We start from the raw sequence: 25,402 nt of genomic DNA, 5'->3' as shown, positions 1-25,402 counted from the left end.
CCCTGGGGGACATTTGACAATGTCTGGGGACATTTTTCTCATACAGAGGGAGGGGGCAGACACTACTGGCATCTAGAGTCCAGGGATGCAGCAAAACATCCAACAATGCACAGAACAGCCCTATACAACAAATTATCCAGCCCAAAATATCGATACTGGCACGATTGAGAAACTCTGCTCTAGACAGATTGCTATGGAAGTTCTCACACTTGGATGGACAAGTCAACAAAACTGTGGATATCATTTAGCCTCGCTCCTTATTCACCGCAATTCAAGGCCACCGTGAATAGAGAGTCATCACAGAGGAATGGTTGGAGGCAATGCTTGAGCTTTTTATCAAGGCCAACCTAACTACTGGAACTGTTGTGTGTCCAAGGTGCTCTCTGTTAAGAAAAGCCAAAGATGAGCTGTTAATAGGATACCATGACTCAAATACACCAGCTGGCACTTTGTGATAGGCTTATTGGAGTGAACCTTTCCACCCTGGAGGAAAGAGTGATTCATGCTTATTAGAACTGATACATACTGTGGATGTAAGTCTGCCTTGCATAGTTTCTCTGCCAGGACCACCCTCTGAGGGCTTACAGAATTCTTGATCACATAGCAACCCGTATAACATTGCCTCAATTGAGGGACCCAATTTATGGCCCCCCCCCCAAAAAAAAAGAAAAAGAAAGAAAGATGTTCTAATGGGAGTATAACCAAGAGATCCACTTATTAAATCAAACTAAAATCTGGCCTGAGAAAACCTGCATACTCACAGGCTTGAGTCCTTACGTATGAACCGTAACCTAACTTAGTAGGTAGGCAGGCTGAAAACCTAACTTAAGAATGTGCTTCTGTAACAATAGCTGAGTCTTACTCAGCTGATCCCAGCAGCCATAATTCAACCACTCACAGGCAGTTTACAGTTTACTATTCAAACCATGTTTGAATAAGGCAAATGCCGAGCTGTAACCAATCTGGCTGTTTCTTTACCTTACTTCCTTTTTCTGTGCATCATTTTCCTCTTTCTGTCCATAAATTTTCCCCGACCACACTGCAATGCTGGAATGAGTCTCTCTGCTGTGATTCTGAGGTCTACAGAATTTGCAAATCATTTTTTTCTTGCTGAATTAAAGTCTGTTAAATTCAATTTCTCTAAAGTTTTTCTTTTAACACACTGATCTTATATTGTATGTCATCATCCAGAAGTATCTGCCTTGATAGCTGAATTAAGGTGTTGGCCAGAGAAAATTACCTTTGTGGTTAAGTCACTATTCTCCAGAAGCTGCAGGTGCACTGAACAGTTAGTATATGGTGCTTTCCCTCCAACAGCTAGAACATATGTGTCCAGGAACCAAGGAACAGAAGCAGAATTTTTACTCCTTGATCATCATTCCCAGAAACCCACTTTTGTGAGTGTGCTTTCTTTTCCCACAAACTTTGACCCCACCAAGTTAGAAGTCCTAGATCTCAGGGGCAAACGTGTCTGCCAGGCAACACAGTAGGATTCCAATGAACTTGAAACTGAGACTTCCATCTGATGCTAGCAGACCAGCAGGCAAAGAAAGGATTTACTGTAGGGTGGGGATAATTGACCTGAGGAGCTGGGGTTGCTGCTCTACAACAGGGCTGGAGCATGTCTAAACTCCAGAGGATTCACTGGCGCATCTCTTGACATTTTTATACTTGGAGAGAATAGTTAATGGGAAATTGCAGCAACCAGGAACTATTAAGAGCTGGGCAGCTAAGGGCTCAGACTCATCAGGGATATAGGTCTGTATTAACCTTCCAGATAAACTGTCTAGACCTGCTGAAATAAAGGCTAAGTGGCAGGGAAATCTGAAGTCAGTGGTGGAGGAGGGAGAAGATTAATCAGTTCTGACTACAGAACCAGCTGCTGAAGAAAGGGCAGTAACCTGCTTAACTAGACCTATTGACTGTACCTCATCTTTTGGAGAGGAAATGAGAGCATCTAATTCCCCCCAGAATGAGAGGTTCACATTGTAGTATTAGATACAATGCAATGGCATGATTGGATCTGAATGGTACAAAGGGTTATCTGTGTCACACCACTGAGTGGTGTGTAATAGGATGAATTTATAGGACATGTAATCATCTCTCATGGCTTCACATGGGTTCTGGGAGAGAGAATCCAGGCACCCAGGCAATCACTGGATCCATGAACTGACAACAGATGGAGGCAGGTCTCTCCTAAATTTGGATGTTAGAAACAAGTGTACAATATTAGCTATGGGATAGTTTTGCAAAAAATATAAAAATGTAATCATATCAAGCCTCTCTATCCAGCTACCAATATAAAGGAAAAACAGAGGACAGAAAAAACATATTAAACTATATTATGGGAGGCAACTATATTATGGGAGTAAAATTCAGAGTGTGGGAAGCTCCAAAGGAAAAACAAATAGATTTCAAGGAGTCAGGGAGGGAGAGAGAGAGAGAGAAAGAGAGAGAGAATTGATACATTTGAAAAAGCCAGAACTCATCTTATCATTTAGGTATGCATAGTTGAGTGACAAAACTATAAAGAAAAGTAAAGAAATAATTGTCATGAGATCAGAATAGTGGCTACCCTTAGGTGGGAAGGAGAGGGCTGTGAGGGGGCATGGCAGGGGGTGCTTCTGAGGTGGGTGGCAAACTGTTGTCTTCCCACATGGGTGGTGGCTACAAGCATGTTCTCACCATAACTCAGTAAGCTGTACATTTTTATATGATTTTCTGTATTTGATTATCTTTAACAATAAAATTATTTAAAATTATAAATAAAAGCAAGTATAAGTTGACATTATAGTTAAGGTTAGTGAGATCAGAAATATCTGGGTCGCATTTCTATTATTGAAAAGAAAACAAAATACAAGAGGTCACAAGTAAGAAACCATTAACTAAATTAAATTTTTCAATAGCATATTATATAGCCATTAAAATAGAATTCACAAAGCTTTAAAAATATAATGTTGTACCAATTATTAAAATTTGGTATATGTATACAATGGAATATTACTCAATTATAAGAAATGACGGTGATCTAGCACCTCTTATATTTTCCTGGATAGAGCTTGAGCCCATTATCCGCAGTGAGGTATCACAGGATCGGAAGAATAGGCTCCACATGTACTCGCCATCAAATTGGCACTGACTGATCAACACTATGGTGCTCACACAGTAGTAATGTTCTCCAGGGATTAGGGGGTTGGGGGTGTAAACTCACAACTAATGGATGTGGTGAGCATTGTAGAGTGGAAGGACATGCCTCTAAACCTCACTTGGGTGAGGCAAAATCATAAAATGTAACCAAAATGTTTGTACCCTCATAATATCCTGAAATGAAAAAAAATAAATAAAAAAATAAAAACACAATATTTGTATAACAAAAGATGAATAAAGATTTGTATCCATAACATGACCAGTTTTTGTAAAAAATATGAGCAGAAAAAAATGGAGAAGTTAAAACGATGACATAATTAACAAAAATAACATTGCTAGCATTTATTGAGTGCTTCCAGGCACTGTACAGGTATTATCTCATTTAAATTCACCACAGTCCTGTAAGGTAGTTGTTCTATTATCACCTCCATTTTACTGACCTAGAAACTGAGGCCACAGTGAGATTAAGGAATGTCATCAAATTTATAGAGCTTGTACATGATGAAGTAAAAATTCAACCCCAAGCAAGTCTGCCTAGAGCCTGAGCACATAACCACCAATGCCACAATAAATGGCAGTTTTCAACTTAAAATGTCTGGAGAACCTACAACCTCGTTTGCCTAAGACAATTCTAGTTTATGCGTACTGTCCTGACATCATTATTAATAACTCTCCTTTTTGTGCCCAAAGTTGTCCATTTTGGATAATAAATGATATGGTCACCCTACTTAGAGATTCTCTCCCAGATCTCATGATTCTAAAGGTCTGGAAAGGAAAATTGGAACTTGATTCAATTAGGTCATGAGGGGCATATGATAGTGTGGAGAGATGGAATCAGAAGGGAACATTTATCCATTTGTTGTCTTCATCCATCACTCTAGAGAATAATTAACTGAAAACGGTGCCTTCTGTTAATTGTCTCTTCTCTCACCACCCTGCACCCTAAGGAAAAACTTTCAGGAGAATCTTCAGTTGGATGCACCTCTCTTGCTCCATGGCCAGAAGCACAGAGCCCAGGGGAAGCTGGATGCACATATCATGATATTTGCGGCTTCTAATTTCTGAAAGAACTCTATCCACATGTGGGGACTAGGCAGTGTGGCCACAGTATCGCCCAGAAATTCACCAAGGCACACCTGTCAGGAGCCAAACGCCTGCAAGAATATCTGGGTGGGTAAAATCAGAATGCAGGAAACTTGGTTTCCATGCTTGAAACCTTTCCCTCTCTTTTCTTTTCCTGTAATCCTGCTCTCGTGCATTTGATCCAAAGACCTCATGCATCTATGCTCAGCACCTATTTTTGTTTGTTTGTTTTCAGAAAACCCATGATCCTTCTTTCCTACCTCAATGGGGTAATATTAATTTTTAACAGAAACCAACGCATTTGAGCTGCAAAACAATCTAACATAGAATTTCCCACATTAGCCAGTGAGTAAAGTGGAATGGAGGGCATGGAGGTTTTCTGATAGTTTACCATCTGGACCATGGAACCTAATATTTTCACCACCAAATCATCCCATTTTTTTCCCTGCAAAAGATTTTTAGTTAGCAAACTACCTTTAGAATACAGTCATTATTATTCATAATTAATATAACAACACCCATTTTCAGGAGTTTTACCTATTACTTTGCATGCTTTGCTTATCACACTTACGTCCTCACAAAAGCCCTGTGAGGTGATGATGACTCTTCCTGTAGAGATGAAGAAATAGAGGCACGTGGGGATAAAGTAATCTGCCCCAAATCACAAAACTGGTAAATGGTGGTGCCAAATAAACTCTACTTCTCAGTAGAGTAAAAACTTCCCATTTTTATTTATGAAATAATTAAAACTTTCACTTAGTCTGAAATAGAGTAGCCAGAAGGAGTTAATGTAATTTTACTAAAGAAATTTGATGGTGTTATTTTGCATAAATATATAATTCTAATAGCTTTTTGAAGTATTACAAATTGTCCCCCACTGCCATCTTTGCAGACCAGGGGATATTAATCATTATACTAGCTGATGTAGGGGAGATTTACTTTGGCTACAGTGGATATTAGCCAATATGACCTTTTGACTCCTGCTACTCTTTTTTGTTTATAATTTAAAATTGATCCTTAAAGTTTTAACCACTTATTCATTAACTTAATTAAATGAGTAATACAATGCTGATAATTACTAAGCAAATAAAGACGAAAGAGACACAAACTTGGTGTGTAAATTTGCAGGATAGTACAGTTGTTAAATGCTGGACCCGGGGTCAGTTACCCAGAGGGTTCCTGGCTCTATCCCTTATTAGTATTGGGACCACGGGCAAATTCCCTAACTTTCTGTGCTTTAAATTAAAATGAGGTTGTTGTGAGGATTAAGTATGTGTCTTAGAAGAGTGACTAGGACAATAAGTGCTCAATAATTATTACATATTATCATGATTGATGAAGACAGAAACAAAAGAGTCGAAATTTTTTATGTCAGCTCTAACGGTCACAGTTGATTCATCTGTTTGATGTTCAAAACCTGTCAGTATGCAAACTCTTCTTAGGATAAAATTAGGATACCTTATTTCATAAGGATTTTAATAAGAATCAACATTTATTTCACATTTTGGAGCCTCTGATTTCTGATTAAAATCATTTAATGGTCTGGGTAGGACATGAAGTGTACAACATACAAGTGAAGAAGTCTCTTCCCCCAGCCCAAATCCTGAAGTATGAACAACTTCAAAAATCAATGAGCTAAATGTTTCCCATTTTGGTCTGCATGCTCTGCCTTTACAAGTGGGTCATTTGCTCCTTGAATTTTCTTTTTTAAATTTCAAAATATTAAGGGAGTACAAACGTTTTTGTTACATCGATAGCTTTTATAATGCTTACATCAGGGCTCTAAGTGTGCCCATCACCTGAATGGTGTTGACTGTACCCATTAGGTAGGTTTTTACCCCTCTCTCCTCCCCTCTTCTTGATTTCCAATGACTTTTACTTCTCTCAGTACCCATGAATTGGTTCTAAATTATTAGAGAGTACATGTGGTGTTTATTTTTCCATTTTTGAGATACTTAGGATAATGGTCTCCAGTTCCATCTATATTGCTGCAAAAGACATTAATTCATTTCTTTTTATGGCTGAGTAGTACTCCATGGATTAACATTTTGTTAATCCACTTGTGAATTGATGGGCACTTATGTTGATGTTCTTTGAATTTTCTAAATGTGCACTTCTTTCCTTTTCCTCCTTCTTCCTCCTTTTTCTTCCTTCCTCCCTTCCTTCATTTTCATCCCTCTCCTTCCTTCCTTCCTTCCTTTTTTGAAAAAATGCTCATTCTGACCTTTACTGTGTTTTCAGCAATATATTATCTCTCCCTACTATTTTGTCTCCTACTTTGCTACTTTCAACCTGTGATGGTAAGTTTTTTTCCTCTTCTTTGTGTCTGAGCTCTGCTTCTCATGATTTATTTCCTGTCATTGCCTTCTTTGTCCTCTACCAGATCTTTTATCTATTCTTTGAGTTTTTGTCTTATAGAGGATTTTTGTGTTCATGAAGTACTTGAATTTCACAATGTTCGATCAGAATTTCCATCTGACCTGGGCAAACATTTTTCTGGTATATTTTATTCATCTACTACTTATTTTCCTGTTCTTTTCTTCATATTTTCTTGCAATATTTTTGTATTATGTGCTGGCACTTTTCATGCTTTGAGTAGGGCAAGATCTTTCTGGAATAGCTATTTGTGGAAGGACGTTGTAGGAGAAGGGCAGGGCAGTGCCGTAACCATAAGGGAGTTTCAATTGCTTATGATGAATTTCTGTGAGTATTTGTTAAGTATTCATGCTCTCACTTTCTTCAGCAAACAGTATTGGTACATATTAGCCAATTATCACTCACCAGTTCTGTTCTGCTCAGGTCTTTCACTCATTATGTATTAATGTGAGTAAACTATTTTAATAAAATAATTCATAAAAACCAATAACTATATTTTCCCAAACAAAAATACTTTGTTAAGAGTGGCACTGTTGTGTAATTTTGAAAGTCTTTTTGTAAATTCTGGGTTAATAGAAGACAACTGGATTCTTCCATCTGCTTCTGCATTCAGTGTGTTGTCAGATCCTGATTTGGTTGAGGTAGATAAGAAAATCTGGCCTCACACAAATTTGCAATTGGAAAAGGGAGGAGTATTTTAATAGTCTTTTCAGAGAGTTGTATACAAACTTCTTTAATATCATATCAAAACTCAATAAATAGTAATTTCTTAAAGGTTAGTTGCTATGTGAAACCTAAAATCATAGTGTAAACTTTTTGTACTCAGTTACATTAAACTCAACTAGCCTATCTTGCCTCTGAATGGATATTTTTGCCCATGCATAATTTTGACCCTGTAGACCACCTCTGAAAGGGTTTCAGGGGCCTCAAAGAGTTCTTGCACCACACTTGGACATCTGCTGCTCTAGGGAATATACCTAGTATTGGAATTTTGGGGTTACATTGTACATACATATTCATCCTTATTTAACATTACCAAAATCTTTTGTAAAATAATCATATCGGTTTGCACTACCATCAGCAGGAGGTAAGGACTCCATTCATCTTAAGTTCTAGTCAACACTTGATATTGTCCTGCTTTTTAATTTGCCAAAACGGTGGGTATGAAATTGTATACACTGTTTTCATTTGCATTTCTATGATTATTAATGAGACTTGGCATTAATGTTTCATGAATAGTTTCAAAATATGTAATTAGTTTCCAATTATATTTCTCTAATTACCAATTTGTTATTGATTTCTAACTTAATCACACTGTAGTCAGAGCTGTTATCTATATGATCCTTTAAAAGTTTAAATTTAAAAGTTTTTCACAAACCCAAAGAGTGTTTGAAAACTATACTAGGAAGATATCCGTTAATGACACCACTTCATACAATTCCCACTATATGCATGGCAGGTACGATACATAACCTCAATTAAATCCTATGAGATAGGTTCTACTATCCCTATTTTACAGATGAAATAACTTAAGCACAAAGACATCAGACAACCTTCTGAGAGACATACAGTTCATGGGTAGCAGAGCCACAATTCAAAAACAGCTGTGTGACATCAAAGTCCATGTTCTCAGTCACTAAATTATATGCAAGGATTATAATTTTATTAATAATACACTAAAATTTTTAAGGAATATTTTTTTTTTTTTTAGTCATCTCTTGCATCTCCAGTAGCTTTTTGGGGGTTCTAGTATCCTTTCTTTTGTTTGTCCGCATAAAATCCTGATGGGTTAAGAATGAAAAGTTTATATTTATCCTGTTTAACATGTGGGAAAATTGACACACAGAACCATTGTAGCTCTTTGGAAGCATTTGCTAAAATGGCTCAATATTTCACTTGGTTCTACATTCAGTGTGGATAGAATGTGGTTTATTTCAATAAAAATTCAGATAGCAACTGACTAAGAGATTTATTCTCTTTTTTCCCTACAGATCTTAGGATTGCCAATGCAATGACTGGGGGAAGGAGCAATACAACAATTACAAAGTTCATTCTCTTGGGATTCTCTGAATTTCCAAAGCTCACCATTGTCCTCTTTTCAATATTCCTAGGGATCTACCTCATGACAGTGTCCTGGAATGTGAGTCTCATTGCCCTCATCAGGATGGACTCCCATCTGCATACACCCATGTACTTCTTCCTCAGTAACCTGTCCTTCCTGGACATCTGCTATGTTTCCACTATAGCCCCCAAGATGCTCTCAGACTTCTTCAAGAAACATAAATCCATCTCCTTTATGGGGTGCACCATGCAGTACTTCTTCTTCTCTAGCCTGAGTCTGACTGAGTGCTGTCTTCTGGCAGCCATGGCTTATGATCGATATGCTGCCATCTGTAACCCTCTGCTCTACACGGCCATCATGTCTCCCACCCTCTGTGGCCACATGGTGGCAGGATCTTGTATCACTGGATTCCTTGGCTCATTTATTCAACTGTGTGCCTTGCTTCAGCTCAACTTCTGTGGGCCAAATGTCATCAACCATTTCTTCTGCGACCTGCCCCAACTGCTGATCCTATCCTGTTCTGACACCTTTTTCTTTCAAGTCATGACCTCTGTGCTCACAGTAATCTTTGGACTCACATCTGTCTTGGTTATCATGATATCCTACGGTTATATTGTTGCCACCATCCTGAAGATCACTTCAGCTGAAGGCAGGTCCAAGGCCTTCAACACTTGTGCTTCTCACCTGACAGCAGTGACCCTTTTCTTTGGCTCAGGCATCTTTGTTTATATGTATCCTAACTCTGGTGATTCCCTGAGCCAAAACAAGTTGGCATCAGTCTTATACACTGTCATAATCCCTATGTTAAATCCTCATCTACAGCCTGAGGAACAAAGATATCAGAGATGCCCTAAACAGATGGAAGAAGAGAATCTTCTTCTGGTGTTACTAATTATGGAATTGATTTCAGATATACAAACAGTGTGTTAGGAATGGCAACTAAAATGTTTATCCCCAATACTCGTAATTGTGGGCAGATTTGCACTTGCTATTTGCTTCTAATGTAAACCCAGGACTAGCAAAAAGCCTGGAAAATGCATGAGAGGTGTCTGGAAGCTCAATATCCATTCTTTGACAGTTGTGACCTAATAAATCAATAGGCCAAGAAAGCCACAAGTATTTTTATAGCTGCTCATGGCAATGTGACAGTTTGCTTTGAATATTCCATCCCTACCTAACATGGCACTACCTCAAGGACCACAGATGCCAATACTGGTCAAGGCTGCCAGGAGACTTGCAAGCCATCTCATAGCATAGTATTTTAGGTATGGCAGGGATTACTATAAGTACTGAAAGTTGATTTTTATAGTAATTTCCTAACTAAGTTAGTACTCATATTTAACCTATTTTTTCACCACTGCAAATTTTGGATTAATTTCTTCATTTATGGATTGTCCAAAGCAAAAATAATCATACTAGATAAATGATTTGCCAATGTCACACAGATAAAAATTTATTTTATAATAATAGGAATGCTTAACATGTCTGCTATATTTAAGGTTTGGTTGACCAGTTGGCCATTTGGCATCCCAGACAATTTCTTCTATGTTATTGCAGTAGAGTGTTTGTTTCTCTGTCTTATCTCCACCATATAACCAGACAAGGGAATCCAAAACTGACCCTCTCTTGGTGAACTGATCTAGTCTCTGATTTTGGCAACTCCAACGATGTCTTTTTGTTACATTTTTGGTTTGTTTCATAGAACAAGTCTCTTAGAAGAAAGTCGTTTTCAGATAACTAACAAATGGAAAGTGATTGGTAAAATTTTCTGTAAGGAACTAGATCTCTGGGACCATAAGAAAATCTGGGTTTGACTGTTTCCTTGGTAACTGTGTTTGGAATTATTATAAGGCATAGAGAAAAACTGAAGAGTTGAGATTAAAAATACCAACCAGGGAAAGGGAGCTGGGATAGAAAGCACCCTTCTGTTGTTTGTCATCTGATAGAATGCTAATTTCTATAATCTTAGGCCAGGAATTATGAAAAGTTTCAAGAGATTATTCCTGGTAAAAGACAGTTTGTACATTCCCCTTCCCTCTGTATTCAGAAAGAAAAATTCCAAGTTCCCCTGAGTGTTAATGGTGAGAACTTAAAGCTAACCTTTTGGACAACTGTAGACATTGAAGCTTGAGAGGTCCTGCTTCTAATGCTTCATATCTGCAGAGTAGAAACCAATTTCAAAGAGCTTTCAGATGAAAGGGAAAGTTCTTTTGGAAAACTGCTGACTCGGAGTTATTGGCTAGGATTTCGACAAGGGCAGTTTGAGATGGGGTTGCAGGCCTAGATTTCATATCTAAGGTCTTTTTCAAAACTAACATCTGTTAGTGATCCCATTCAGACCTCCCTTAGTTTCAATCTACAACAAAGGATATTAGCTGAAGTCTGGACTGTGGTTGAGAGAGAGAAATAACTGCCTAAGTGGCATTCATTTTACTTGGTTAGATCCTTAATGTTTTTATGGTCTCATAGTATTAGGATCTCTGAGGAGAAGTCCTACTTGGAGTCAATATCACAACCAGCAGAAATGCTTCATGTAAAATTCAAAATCTCCTTAATTATGAAAAACATAATTTTTTAGAAAAAAGTGATAATGGCCCTTAAATCAGAAGGGCCTATCTCTACAGAGGACCAGAATCCCATTTATTCTAATCTTCAAGTTATCTGTAAGACATGGATGTATAGGATGCTCATCCCTATGCAGGAATTTTTCATGAACACCAAAGGTTCAGAGATTAATTGGTCGTGACAGAGGCTGATAAATTGGAGACAAACTCCTGGACAATACCATGTGTTTCTCTTTGTGTAACTACTTGTGATTAACAATTTTGGCTTGGTGATGTTTTTAATGAAACAAATGCACTCTATGTGATATACTAGGGGAAAAATGGTCTGCATCTATTAATTCTATTGAACAATATTTTCGGGGTTTCCAGGCTGCTGCAGGAATTTAGCACCATGGCTGGGAATAGAAATGCTCTAGGATATGGAGTAGTAAATCCTACATTCTAAAAAGTTTGCATTTTGTGTTAGTAGAAGAAAATAGGGTTGGTAGCTTCTATGATTCTGGGCATAGGCTAAACACCCCTAACTCAGCACTAATTCCTGACTGGTTGTTCTGGTCATCACTATACATCTCAATTATTTTATATTTTAAATTTGGAAAATAGTGCTATATGTACTTGTATCCCATTTTATATAAGTGCTCTGATACTTTATTGGTAGTGCATGAAGGTAGAAAAGTGAAGACAAGAGTGGGGTTTTCAACAGGTTCCTGTTGCCTGAATTGAGTCCAGAGAAGTGGATAATGGATGGCTACACCTGTGCAAAGGCTGCTAAAGGAAAGTTGGCCCATGGTAATCAGGGAGTCAGATCTGTCTTCATCTGAGGACATAACCACAACATCCTCTGTAATTCCCAGAACTTAAAAAATGATTGAGGCAGTGAACAGCAAATTGGGTGTTGCAGAAAATGAAACATTGAATTAGATAATTACCTTGAGATGTTTCCTAAGGATTTAGAGGGAAAGTATAAAGAAATGAATACAATGAACCAGATTACGAGGCATGAGGATTGCTATGGAGAGCCAATGTGCTACAACAAGAAGTTTGAAAGCAATAATTAAACAGATGGAGGCAACAAGATTGTTGAATTTCAAGGAAAGATAATTCCCTTGAACTATCTCTCCTTAAAATAGGAAAGATACTGAAAACTTGTCTTTTAACCAAGTAATTTGCTTGCTGAAATTAATTCCAATTCAAATCCTAGTAGAACTTTGTGGGAGGGCAGTGGTAGTGGAAGGAACTTTGTAAAATGATATAATGTTTAACTTTGAGAAAAAAGGGTGACAATAATAAAGAATATTTTGAAAAAATTGCTAATAAGAAATACTCAACTCAAACCATAATTAAACAATGCAGAAGTGGTACAAAAGTTGAAAAACAGAACAATGGAACAAAAATTTACTTAAGAAAAATCTGATTTAGATGAAAGTTAAAATTTTAATAAAGTACCCACAAATTATTGGGAAAAAGGGTTTTCAATATAATTTCTAAGATTAGTTAAATATTTCAGAATAGAAAAATAAGTTTATATTTGTTTCACCATACCTAAAATATAGCTGAGTTGTGGATCAAAAAGTAACGAATAAAACACATTTAAGCTACAAGTATACACTAGAAGAAAACAGATAAATAAAATCGATGAATACATCTAAGAAAATATAAACGAATGTGATTTGTAAATAAAAAAGCTTAAAAAGTATACAAATTAATGAAAGAAGTCACAAAGAAAAATAAATTTGGGCTCTAAAGACTTTAAACATCTTTTCAATGCATAATGCAAATAAAGTGAGAGGACAAGCAGCAATTTGAGAAAAATACAGCAAAAAATGATGATCTATAAAGGGTTAACATTTTGACGGAGTTTTCATCCACTGTACTGAAAAAATACCCAGACTGTTACAAACTCTGTGTAAGACTGAATTACAAAAGAGAAAATGAGTCTAAACAAACCTATGAAAAATAGTTCAAACTCAAAGTAATCAAATAAATGAAAATTACAGCAACTAAGAATGTCACATTTCACCTACCAAATTAATAAAACCAATTTAAATTAGTTTTAAATATTGAATAGAGTCTAATTGTTCTGTAAAACTCTTAATTAAATATTCCATTTTTTGAACTAAAGACCCTCTAACGTCATAAAACTAATTATTTTTTCTTTCTTTGAGGGCAAACAGATGAAATTGACAATTATGATTATTAAGTGAATTTTACCAAGGTCACTTTGTCTGTTTTTCAGATGATCAATTTCACCCCTTATAACAAAACGACTGTGTAATGGTTAAGAAATCTCTCTCACAAAAAACCAGGTTAGTAGAAATAGAGACATCTCCTCCTTCACCATGGAGAATACTTGCTTATATTCTAAGATAACAAAGAAAATGGCACTCTCGAAGGGAAGATGGGCAGGCTGACAGCAGCCCCCTATAATACTGGGGCTATCTTAAGGTCAGTGTTCCTCAGCTGTGACAAAGACCAACACTGTGTGAAAATGATCCTCCTGTGTCTGCCTCCATCGCCCCAGTGGGACTTGAGAGATGAGAGGAACTTTTGCAAACATGAAGCTCATGCTGCCTAAATCTATAAACCTCTCTAAAGCCATTTGAGCTCATGGTCTTCCGAAATATGTTGAAGTGTGAAAAGCCAATCTGGCAGCTGCCACCACACTGCTGTAATACTTAGAAACTACTTGACAGTTTGACACCAGATAAACACCAGCCTACCAGAATGAAAGACATCAGTGAACTGCCAGTATGACCATGCCTGTGTATACTAATGAAATATCAGACCTGCTTGTTGGTAATAATGACAATAGACAATGCTTCTTGAGCCTTGACCAAATGGTGCTTTGTATGTACTTACTCATTTTATCTTTACGATCCCTTGAGAGACACATGATTATTATGCACGCATTTTTAACATGAAGAGATGGAGGCAAAAGGATTTAAGTAACTGTCCCAATGTTTCATAGCTCATGAGAAGTAGAGACAAGGTTGAAACCTAGGCAATCTGACTTCAGAATTAACCATGCACGATAATGGGAGTTTCATGTTCTCACCTTTCTATGTGGTGGCAGGATGATCCTTACCAATGTATTTTTACCCCTTTGCGTTCCTTTGGATTTCTTTGCTAAATCTTGGAAGTCTTTCCCTAAGTTGGAAAGTCAAACATTGGTCATTCCTATTAGGGACAAAGTTGCCACAGCTGAACTGGGGAATTAGTGATGAAAATTCCTTTTTTGGGGGGGGGCTTTGTTTTGTTTTGTTTTTTAGCTTAAACACGTTCATTCAAGTATGAGACTAAAAAGATTCATAAAGTGACAAACTTAATAAAACCAAAGAAAGATCCTCCTCACTGTAGTGTAGAGGAAACCAAGAGTTGGATGTGAATCATGAAACTCTAGATGTATTAGTCTGAGGGTCTTTTCCTTTGCTTCCTAATCATTTTGGGTTAAGTTCAGGGCCTAGAAAGATATAGAAGCCCTTTGGAGGACCCGAAGCAGCAGGCACTAAGGGTGGTCCTTTCTGGAGCATGGGTCCTAGCGTTCTCCTGTTTACTGCATAAACATTAAGGTGGCAGCAGCGCAGTATTTATACCGTACTTTAGAACAACAAGAGATGCTTGGGCTGAGAAAGGCCTGGAGAAAGTCACCCTGAGTTTTCTGTGGCTGCAGAAAGTCATGGAAGATAATCATAAAATTTCTCATATACTTCAAGAGGGGTATGAAAGGGCTCGTAGATGGATAGAGCCAGGTCAGGAGGAGGGGTTTGAAGAGTATGCAGACTAATGACCAGAGACCCATCGGGACAAGGAACAGCTCAGTAGGTCCATGGGGATGGGGCTGTAACTGGCTGGATGCCAATAGTCAAAGGAGGGTATGGCCCAAGAACCGTGTGGAAAAGCCATGCATCCTAAGGGATCCCAGACAACAGATCTGAAAACTGAAAGTCCTCTCTCCAAGCTCTGGAGTTTAGAATTAATACCCAGGAGCAAATGAAAGAGAAAAATCATAGTTGATGGATTTAGACATTCAGAAACTGAAAAAGAAAAATCTGAAATAAATGACTTTGCTTGGAATTATTAACAAATAAAAGCAACTACATTAAGTTGCTGTCATCAGATGGAATGGAGGCTCAGAATAGACATTATGTTAAAAGGGAAGAAAGAAGTTGCATTTTTTCACTCCTCAATTTGTGGCATGACAATATCTTATCCTTCATTAAGTTGACAGGGATAAGCCACAATGTAATGGTCTGTTATTTCTATAAATTCTGAGTTCACGGCATATCCATGGACAATCACCTAAGAGGACAAAAGGTAAGAAAGAAAGAATTGGCTACTCCTCCTGGAACTAAGAACTATATGTCCTAAACTCAGACTAGGTGGCTACCCTTGGAGGGTCTGCCATATGGAAGCAAGAGAAAGGAGGAAGGGAAGGAGAGAGAAGGAGAGAAGGAGGAAGCCGGGGGGAGGGGGAGTGGAGAGAAAAAGAATTTTCCAGTGGAGAAAAGGCCTCAGAAATGCCAACATCATGGCAGCAATAGAGCAAGGAACAGAAGAGCCAGCTCAGATGCACTAAATTTTTAGTGAGGGCTCTATGCGGGATCCTAGGACTTTACTGAGAAGCTAAGTGTCCATGTCTTTCTGCTGCTACAGATACAAGTGCAGCTGCTGCAGCCACCGAGTATAATGCATTGCAACAACTCTCTGCTGCTCTACACAGCTGTCAAGAGACTCAACCAAAGCTTGCTATGGCCTCCAACATCCCAGAAATGAGGCAAAAAAGCCCTCCAACTTGTGGCCAATTCCTTGATTGCTTCATTTAGACACTTCAGCGACCGTTTGGTGAGAGGTTAGCAAAGCAGTGCTAGACTCTACTTTTTAATCCAGGTTCAGAAATCTGGGCTTAGCACTGTCCTTGAGCTTGCTTATGTGTCTAATTAATTGGTCTTCACTCGGTCTTCCCAAGTAGGAGATAGAGCCTGGCAGGGGTTCCTTCTGGATGTGGTTTCATGTCCCATTTTCTTTTGACCAGATTTCTATCTTAGGTGAAAAATCTGAAAGTTTGTGGGAATAAGACACACAGCCAGCTCAGATTTGGGGGAAGATGACCATGGCAGGAGTTAAAGCTATGGGCTTTAGGCCCTTACAGTCTCTTGTTAGCTGATACTGTATGCATGCATTTGCAAAAGAAAGGCCTCATGATTCCTTTGTCCGGCCTGGAAGCACTAAACAGAACTTCTCCTTGGGGAATAAGGTGCAAAGTTCCAACAAAGCCATAGGGGACTAAATGGGGGATAAGTCTTAGCTCCCCTAGAGGGTCAACGATATTAGTAGTAGTTATTTCTGGGTGGCAGGATGGGTGACTTTTTATTGTACTGTTTTGTATTCTTCAAATATCCCAAAATACCCACTTATTCATCTTGAATTAAATTATAATAAAAAAAGAATCAAGGGCAGAAGAGTCTGAGGGAGGATAGAGTGAAGATAGTAAAACATGCAGCTAAAGTGTTCTCTGCTATCCAACTGTTCTGCCGTTCTAGCTTCTTTAGAATGTCCAGTTTCCTTTTGGCCATTCACAAAGTCCTAGAACATCTTCTGAACATCCGTTATAAAACCACCAGAGAGATTTACAGTTGGAGTTGATGTCAGTAACCACTGACATACAGCTGGGTGCAGAAATGCCTCCATGCAAGGTCTGACCACAAGAGCACGAGAACGTTCTATTATACTCTTAACCACAAAAATGCACTTAGTATAATATTCTTCAATTATCAGACCCAACTGGTATTCACTCATTCTTTCACTTACATCAACATTCAGTGGGCACCTATTAGTGTGTCCAGTGCCAAGAGAGAAAGATTAGGAACATAGATATCCTTCTTTGGAAACTCACAGTCTAGTGGGGGACATAATGTAAAAATAAATATCTCCAGTGCAACATGATATAATGCAAAATTAGAAATATATGCAAAGTACATGATAGTTTCAAATCCTGCCTATAATGCTCGAAGTAGAGACAGACCATTAAAAACAAATCTGCTTATAACTCTTATATATAATATATGAAAAAACAAATTGTTTTTAGATTAAATGGCAAGGTACTCAAGAAAGAAATTTGACTCCTTACGTCACAGATTAAAATCAATTCTAGATTGTTTGAGTAATCAAAAAAATGCTAAGCCAAGAAAAAGTCAAAGAAACATAGGTGATACTTATCTGGCCTCTGCACAAGGAATAATGTTGCTTAAAATCAGTGGAAGAAAGGAGAGCAATAAGATTCACTGTGATCAAATAAGATTTTCTTAATGTTAGGAAATTATAAATAAAATTAAATGAAAATTAAAAGCTAGGGAAATGCATTTGCAATAATGGGATAATGCTCTTTTCTAGAAATGTATTTTACAAAAATTATATAAAGTACTGAAACAACATACTAACTTCAGAATTATTTTTTCATGGCAAAAATTTATATTCCACTTAAAATCCAATAGAGTGGAAAAAATCCAATAGAGGTGAATTGTTTCAAATAGAACATTATATAACCAATAATGCTTAAGTTAATGATGTTTATGAATAATTTAAATATGTATAACATGTTGAATGAAATATGCACATAATACCATTCCATGTGTAACAGAAAAGACATTAAAAACTCAATCCATAATAAAAAGTCTTAGATTAAGATGATATATAGGGTGGATTACTATTCCAGCGATTTCTTAGTCTAAAAATATTTTCTGAACTTGAAGGGCCCATAAAGTGAAAAATGGAATCAGCAGGGGAAATCTCACATTATTCTACTGTCATCACACTAGAGAACAATTACCTGGACAGTTTAATTAGCATCCTCTCTCCACCTTGGCGCTAAGGAGGCATTTAAGCGAACGCCAGGGGGAAGCACTTCTCTTACCATGACTGGCCAGGAAATTGCACGGCCAGAGCAGAATTGGGAGGAGAAGGATCCTCCTACAGGAATGTCCCTTTGGAGGACGGTTGAAAGTAAGTGTTCAGTGAATTTTCCTGGGCTCTGGGGCACAATAAGAGTCTGGACCTGGAGGGGAAGTGGTTGCTGCTAGGTTTCCCAGACCTCAGTGAAGTTAATAGCGGTCAGCGGCCCAATCCTCCTCACAAACACCTGGGTGAGACCTGTGGTCAGAGGCAGCATGGGCAGCTTGGGACAGTATAGTGATGTTGGGGTCCCACGCCCCTCACTTCTGATTTGGGAGCCCCTCTCCTCCCAACAGCCACATCTTCCGGCGTTATCCTCTTTGTAGGCCAGCTGACGTCTTGCCATGCCTCAGACACGCTCAGAGCTCACGTCCTTTCTACTGGGAAGTAAAGTGTTTCCACTCAATGGAGAATTTTAACAGAAACAAAAAATATGCAATTAAGTGTAGGGTATCTTAAATTTAGGAATTTGCCATTATATGAAGGAGAATTTGATGTGATTTCTTTTACCACCTCCCTCATCCCCCTGGTCAGTGTCATGTTTTAAAAAGATTGTGTTTCTCAAGAGCTACATTTATTAAGTAATAATTAATTCATTTAATGTAACTAAAGCAATAGTTCAGAGTTTCCATTTGCTTAGCATAGTGCTTAACAGCAAGAGTTTCAGAGTTTAGTAGGTCTCTGCACAACCACTCACTAGCTACTTGACTCTGGACAAGTTATTTAACCTTTCCATGCCTCAGTTTCCTCATCTATAAATTGTGGAAACAACGCCCATCGGGTTGTGTGAGAATAAGACAGATGACATACAGTCATCCCTCTGCATTTGTGGGTTCCACATCCTTGGAGTAAACCAACAATGGGTCGAAAATATTCTGAAAAAAATCCACAAAATTCCAAAAAGCAAAACTTGAATTTGCTGCACAGAGTGCTACGTATTGAATCCACATTGATGAAGTGATGTGTAAGCATTGTATTAGATGTTATAAGTAATCTAGAGATGATTTAAAGTATGTAGGAGAATGTGTTTAGGTTATAGGCAAATACCACCCCATTTTACATAAGGGACTTGAGCATTCCTGGATTTTGATCAGGGGGCGAGGTCCTGAAATCGATCCCCCGTGAATACAGAGGGATGGCCGTATGCGAATTGTTGAGAACTGTGCCTGGCACAAAATAAGTGATCAATAAACAGCAACTATTTAAGTTGGTAAAAGAGAAAGTTTATTACCACACTGAATTAATGTAATTCTAATGCAAAGAAATAATCTTGACGTTTTAATTACCCTACATTACTCTTATCCTGTACAAAATACATTCTTATTTACTGTTAACATTATTGAGAATAGCTGTGCACTCCCACTATCCCAAACTCCATGGCCTCTCAGATATGTTTGGAAATAATTGATGTAAGAAGTGGCATCCTATGTCTTTAATCCTCTGTTTAGTTCTTCTTCAGGACTCATCCTTGCTATTTTTTTACTTGAGAAAATTCCTTTAACAATGTCAGCCATGACCCTCCACGCAGTTAACACTCTTAGGAAACTGAAAACTTTGTGATCAACCATTATTTCTTAAGATACCTGCTTATCAAGATCAACCAACCATTTACATCATCTCTAATTTCTAATTGTTTATAACAGGAGAAGAAGCAGAGAGAGCGACTGTGTTTAGATAACATTTATTTCCACTCTAAGATGAAATCTTTGAGAGAAGTTTGTTAAAAAGTAATTTTAATTGTGACTAACAATAATCACGAGAATCTGTGGCCTTGATTTTAAATGACATATTCATATAATATGTGTATGTATGTATATACACATACACATACAATAAATTTTACCATGGCTCTTAAAACACCAAAGCCCAGTTGAAAAATAAAATGGTTTAGCCAATTAAAAATTAGTCTACAATGATGTCAAAAATTTAATTTATTTGATTTATTTTTCCTAAATAGACCAATGGCTTCACAGTTTCAAAATGTTTTTATCGACCCTATTTTCCCTTTGAAAGTATTATAAAATTTTGACTATCAGCATTTAATTCTGGGTGGATGCCTAGCAATAACAAGACTTCCAAACTCACCCAATGGTAGTAGAAATGAGAGTAGAAATTAAATACCTGTTGGCGGATACAAAGATTTTCATACCAAAAATAATATAATGCCTAATTCGCTTAAAATACTGAGCACATTTTGTGAATTTAAAAGGTATGTAATCATTTTATCACAAAATGTTAGAAAAATTCAACCACATAGATGTCTGTGTTCAGTGGTGTTGTCTTGGGACCAATATTCATAGTTAGAAAGGATGGAGCTTAACTAGGGGTATGTGAAAATGTCTCTGGCCTTCAGGAAATTAAAACCTAGATGGGAAAATCATTATCTATGTGTCAGAAAAGCAATATCAGATATATTAAGTATTATAGAAATATTTTAAAAATATTTATCCTTGCCTAAAAGTACAGCTTAAAGTCTCATAGGAAAACTCATAAAAATAAAATAAGAACAATGAGATTCTTCTTGTACCAGAAAATATATAGTGTAGAAGAAGGAGCTCCAAATTCAATAATAGGGAAAGCTTTTCAGAGTAGGCAAGAAAATGTGCTTTCCTTTATACATTGTATATTTACTTCTTCATATTAAATCATCTATTTCCTTTGCCTTCCTCCCTGCAAATGTACGAAGAGCAATAATGAATTGTCCCAAGATCCATCTGAAATACTTATTTAATCTTCCCTCCACTGCTTCCCAAATGATAATCATTCTTGGTGGCCGGCAGATGTTAGATATTCAACAAACGTCATATTATTTGCTGAACAACAATGAAATACTTTCTGTGACTCATAGGTTGTGATTTAATTTGGGCTTTATTATTAAAAAGACATAAATGTAAACTATTTAGCTCATGGAATATAAAATTTTATTTAGGAAATATAACATTTTGTTACATTAAGAGGGGAAGAAAACAAGAATAGGAGAATGATTCTTTGTTTCTTCCCTGAGTGTTAAACTGCTCTTTGTAACTTATACTGTACCCTTGGATAGTAAACATAAATACTTTGTGAATAATTTATTACTGCTGTTTGTTAGTTCTCCAAAAGTTTAGAAATGATGTTTCCATGTTGAGAAACTGCTCACCTGCTTTTATTTATAAACGTCTACATTTATTTTTACATAAATTTTATTTTTATAAGAGGTTCAGAAAAAAAATGTGTCTGCAGTAATTTTCCATAGTAAAACATGTTAAGTTTGTCCCTTAACAGGTTCAGTCTGCTAATTGCTCTGGATGGCATCGCTTTGACATTCCAAGTGATTAGATTGCACTAATGTTGCTTGGCCAGTCCATCCATTTCACGTGCTTGAAGGAAAGCAAAGGAGCAACATTTATTCTACCATTCCAGTTCTCTAGTTTCTAGTCACAGCCAATGATTTTGGTTGTGTGTTTGGTCTTGAATGGACAAGGGGAAACAAAAGAGATAACAAAGGGGAATGAAGTAAAAATAACTTCAGGAATCAGTATGGAATATCCTATTTGTTTTTCCAGTTAAGTAATCTTCCTTTACTACTGTGTGTTTTCTTCATCATCATCATCATCATCATCTAAATATTTTCATTTCATTTTCTCTTGTTCATCAGTGAATTAGAAAAAGTATATTATAATGTACATTTTGCGTTGTTTCTACTTTTCCATTAAAAAGTCTTTTCATTGAAAAAAATGTCAATGATACAAAAGGATCAAAGCCAAATCAACTTCACTGGAAGCATTTCCTAAGAGCTCCAAAATAATCTTAGAGCTTCAGAATTTCCAGGACACATGTATCTTGAGGACATGACAAAATATACTACAGAAATGCCCTAGCAACTAGTGTTTCCAAAGAATCTTTTATTTAATTTCTTGAAACATAATTATAAATTCAGCTGCTGGAATCTTCCTATCTCTACTGAAGGAATTCTCAGCATATATAACATATGACTTAGATCTTACTGTAGGAATATACTCTGGATCTGGTGGCCTTATCAGGTACCTTGATAGATGGTATTGAGTCAGCACAATGTCCTCTTTCCAGGTAGTTAAATAATCTTCTTCTTTGGGTGTTAAAAATCACATTCATAATGTCATAGAACATCAGATTACTCTTCTTTCAGTGTGTTTTCCTACCATGATTATCACTCCCTTTGATACAAGGAGAATAGCTGCAATTATTTCATTTTACAGATGAGGAAACTGAAGGCACAAAGAAGTTTTATAGCAATGTAGGGACAGAGCTTGGAGCCTAGAGTATATGTCACTAGACTTAGGTGCTTCCACTAAGTTTGGTAGTCTTAGTATTATAATATTTATACAAGTTTTAATGTTATCTCTTCTGCAACTTAAAACTGAACAAAAAGAAAATTTTTATTTTTTGTTTCTCCCCAAATTAGTGAAAAATAATGCAATAAAAATCCTATGATATTTTCTTCTGGTTCATTATAAAGATTTCTTTGAAGGCATACATATAAGAACCATCAAAATAATCTTGGAGTAGGAAAATGAGAGGATGTTTACCAGTTATCAAAATTTTCTATAATTTATTAATAAAATATGATTATTAGTAATGAGAAGATGTAGGACAGGACTGGACAAATGGCACATGAACTGACAGAATAAAAATTGGGCAGAATAAGGAATTTGCAAACAACTTCATCATGAAGGTTACTTTAATCAATAGAGAAATCATTCAATTAATTGTGTTGGGATTAGTAGCAGTTAGTTTGGAAAAACAAAATCAAAATAATTCTCTATTAATACCTCCACTATGCATTAAAATGTTCCATAAATTTTAAATATAAATATAAAAAGATAAAAGAACTAAAAGAAAATGTAGAAAAAAGCCTTATTGGATTGTTTAAAGAAATATTTTTTAATATAAGATTAAGGCCAGGAACCATAGATAGCAAACAAAATTGACTACCTAAAAATAAAAGAAATCTATGTAGCAAAATACAACATAAAAAATAACAATAATAAATGATAAACTTGGAAAAGAATTGTCATGTATGAGGGATAAAGAGTTATTGTCCTTTATATATAAAGAGCTTCGACAAATAATGGACAAATTACTAGACAAATGGACAAAAAAATATATATGAGCAAATCAGTAAAGTAAATGCAAATTAAAAACAAGGAAATAATTTTTTACTTGTAAGATTGTCAAAGGATGTTAAATAATTATGAGCAATGTTAAAATAAGAGGATGCCAAGGGATATTGTCAAAAAATCTTGATTCTAGTATAAATTGGTACTGATTTTTAGGCAAAAATTTGATGACATCTATGTGTGTGTGTATGTAGCAAAAAAAAATTGCAAGAATATAACCCAAACTATTAAGAGTAGTTGGGAAAGGGGATTTCCAATGGTTTTAAAAATAATTTTTATTATTTTTATATTGTTAAAGTTACCATCACTATGGATAATTTTTTGTCCCAAATCATGATACTATATTCAAAACAAGGAAGTTTGATAATGTTAAAATAGTCAATTATTAACCCAAAGGTCTTTCTTTGCAGATTTAAGAAACTTCAAGATAATGGCTGGAGGAAGGAATATTACAATAGTCACCAAATTCATCCTTTTGGGATTCTCAGATTTCCCCAAGCTCAAGATTGTTCTCTTTGCAGTATTCATGGGGACTTACCTCTCGACAGTGGCCTGGAATCTGGGCCTCATTATCCTGATTAGGGTGGACTCCTGCCTACATACACCCATGTACTTCTTCCTTAGCAACTTATCCTTCTTAGATTTTTGCTATGTCACCTCCACAACCCCTAAAATGCTCTCAGACTTCTTCCAGAAGCCTAAATCCATCTCCTTTATGGGGTGCACCATGCAGTACTTCTTCTTCTCTAGCCTGGGTCTGACTGAGTGCTGTCTTCTGGCAGCCATGGCTTATGATCGATATGCTGCCATCTGTAACCCTCTGCTCTACACGGCCATCATGTCCCCCACCCTCTGTGGCCACATGGTGGTTGGAGCCTATATAACTGGTATCTTTGGTTCATTGATCCAATTGTGTGCTTTACTTCAGCTCAACTTCTGTGGGCCAAATGTTATCAACCACTTCTTCTGTGACCTGCCTCAATTATTAGTCCTATCCTGCTCTGAAACCTTTTTCCTACAAGTCATAAAGTTTGTAATAGCAGTGATCTTTGGACTCACATCTGTCTTGGTTATCATGATATCCTATGGTTATATTGTTGCCACCATCCTGAGGATCAGCTCAGTTGAAGGCAGGTCCAAGGCCTTCAACACCTGTGCTTCTCACCTGACAGCAGTGACCTTCTTTTTTGGATCAGGACTCTTTGTCTATATGCATCCCAGCTCTGATAATTCTTTGGGCTATGACAAAATGGCATCAGTCTTTTATACAGTGGTGATTCCCCTGCTGAATCCTTTGATTTATAGTCTGAGGAACAAGGAAATCAAAGATGCCCTTAAGAGGTGTAAGAAGAGAGTGTTTCCCCATTGCCACTATTAATTAAATGTCTAGTAGGATAGTGACCTTGCTGACCAGAAGTTTCTAGACAATACAAGGGAAATGCATTTAACATTATTTAACCTCACTGATGCTCTGGCAGGACTGCAAGTGGGTCAACCCGTCTAAATCCAGGACTGGCTCAGTGCTGTGAAAATTCTGAGGCTTCTTTCAGTCTTGACAGTTGACTCTCCTCTCCTACACAGTAATGACCTCACAAAGCAGTTAATACAACAATTTTTTTTTTATTATTTTATATCATCTTATTGTTATGGGGGATACAGAATTGCAAGTTACATACTTTGCCCATGTACCGCCTTTCCACCAAAGTCAGAGCTCCAGGCGTGTCTGTTCCCCAGGTCGTGCGCATTGCACCCATCATGTAGGTATATATCCCTCCCTTCCCCACCCCTCCTTCCCGAGTCAGCACCTTCAAAGCATTACCATTCCCCAAACGGTGCTCAATGCACTCATTGTGTAGGCATACCCCCATCCCCTCCCCCACCCCCCACCTCAGTCTGATATCCGATTGGTGTCGTTCCCAGGTGTGTATTTAGGTGATGTTCAGGGAAACCAATTTTCTGGTGAGTACATGTGATGCTTAATACAACAATTTTTATGAAGCAGCAACCTTCAGTTCTTTGGTGTTTGACACTTACATGTTGTTTCAGAATTTCACACTGCAGGACAGAGGCAATGGGACTAAGCA

At 37.1% G+C, this 25,402-nt stretch overlaps 1 protein-coding gene and 1 pseudogene across 1 annotated transcript; both read left to right on the top strand.

Moving 5' to 3' along the window:
* Nucleotides 1-8,617: 8,617 nt before the first annotated feature.
* On the top strand, nt 8,618-9,560 carry LOC138384996 (olfactory receptor 5AN6-like; annotated as a pseudogene).
* A 14,188-nt stretch (nt 9,561-23,748) lies between these two features.
* On the top strand, nt 23,749-24,696 carry LOC138384995 (olfactory receptor 5AN6). The gene has a single exon (XM_069470631.1). It carries the CDS (start codon nt 23,749-23,751, stop codon nt 24,694-24,696), a length of 948 nt encoding a protein of 315 aa, XP_069326732.1.
* Nucleotides 24,697-25,402: the final 706 nt, after the last annotated feature.

This window comes from Eulemur rufifrons, chromosome 6 (genome assembly GCF_041146395.1).
Source record: "Eulemur rufifrons isolate Redbay chromosome 6, OSU_ERuf_1, whole genome shotgun sequence".
NCBI lineage: Eukaryota > Metazoa > Chordata > Mammalia > Primates > Lemuridae > Eulemur > Eulemur rufifrons.
The sequence above is the reverse complement of the archived record's forward strand: the minus strand, read 5'-3'. Positions and strand labels throughout refer to the sequence as shown.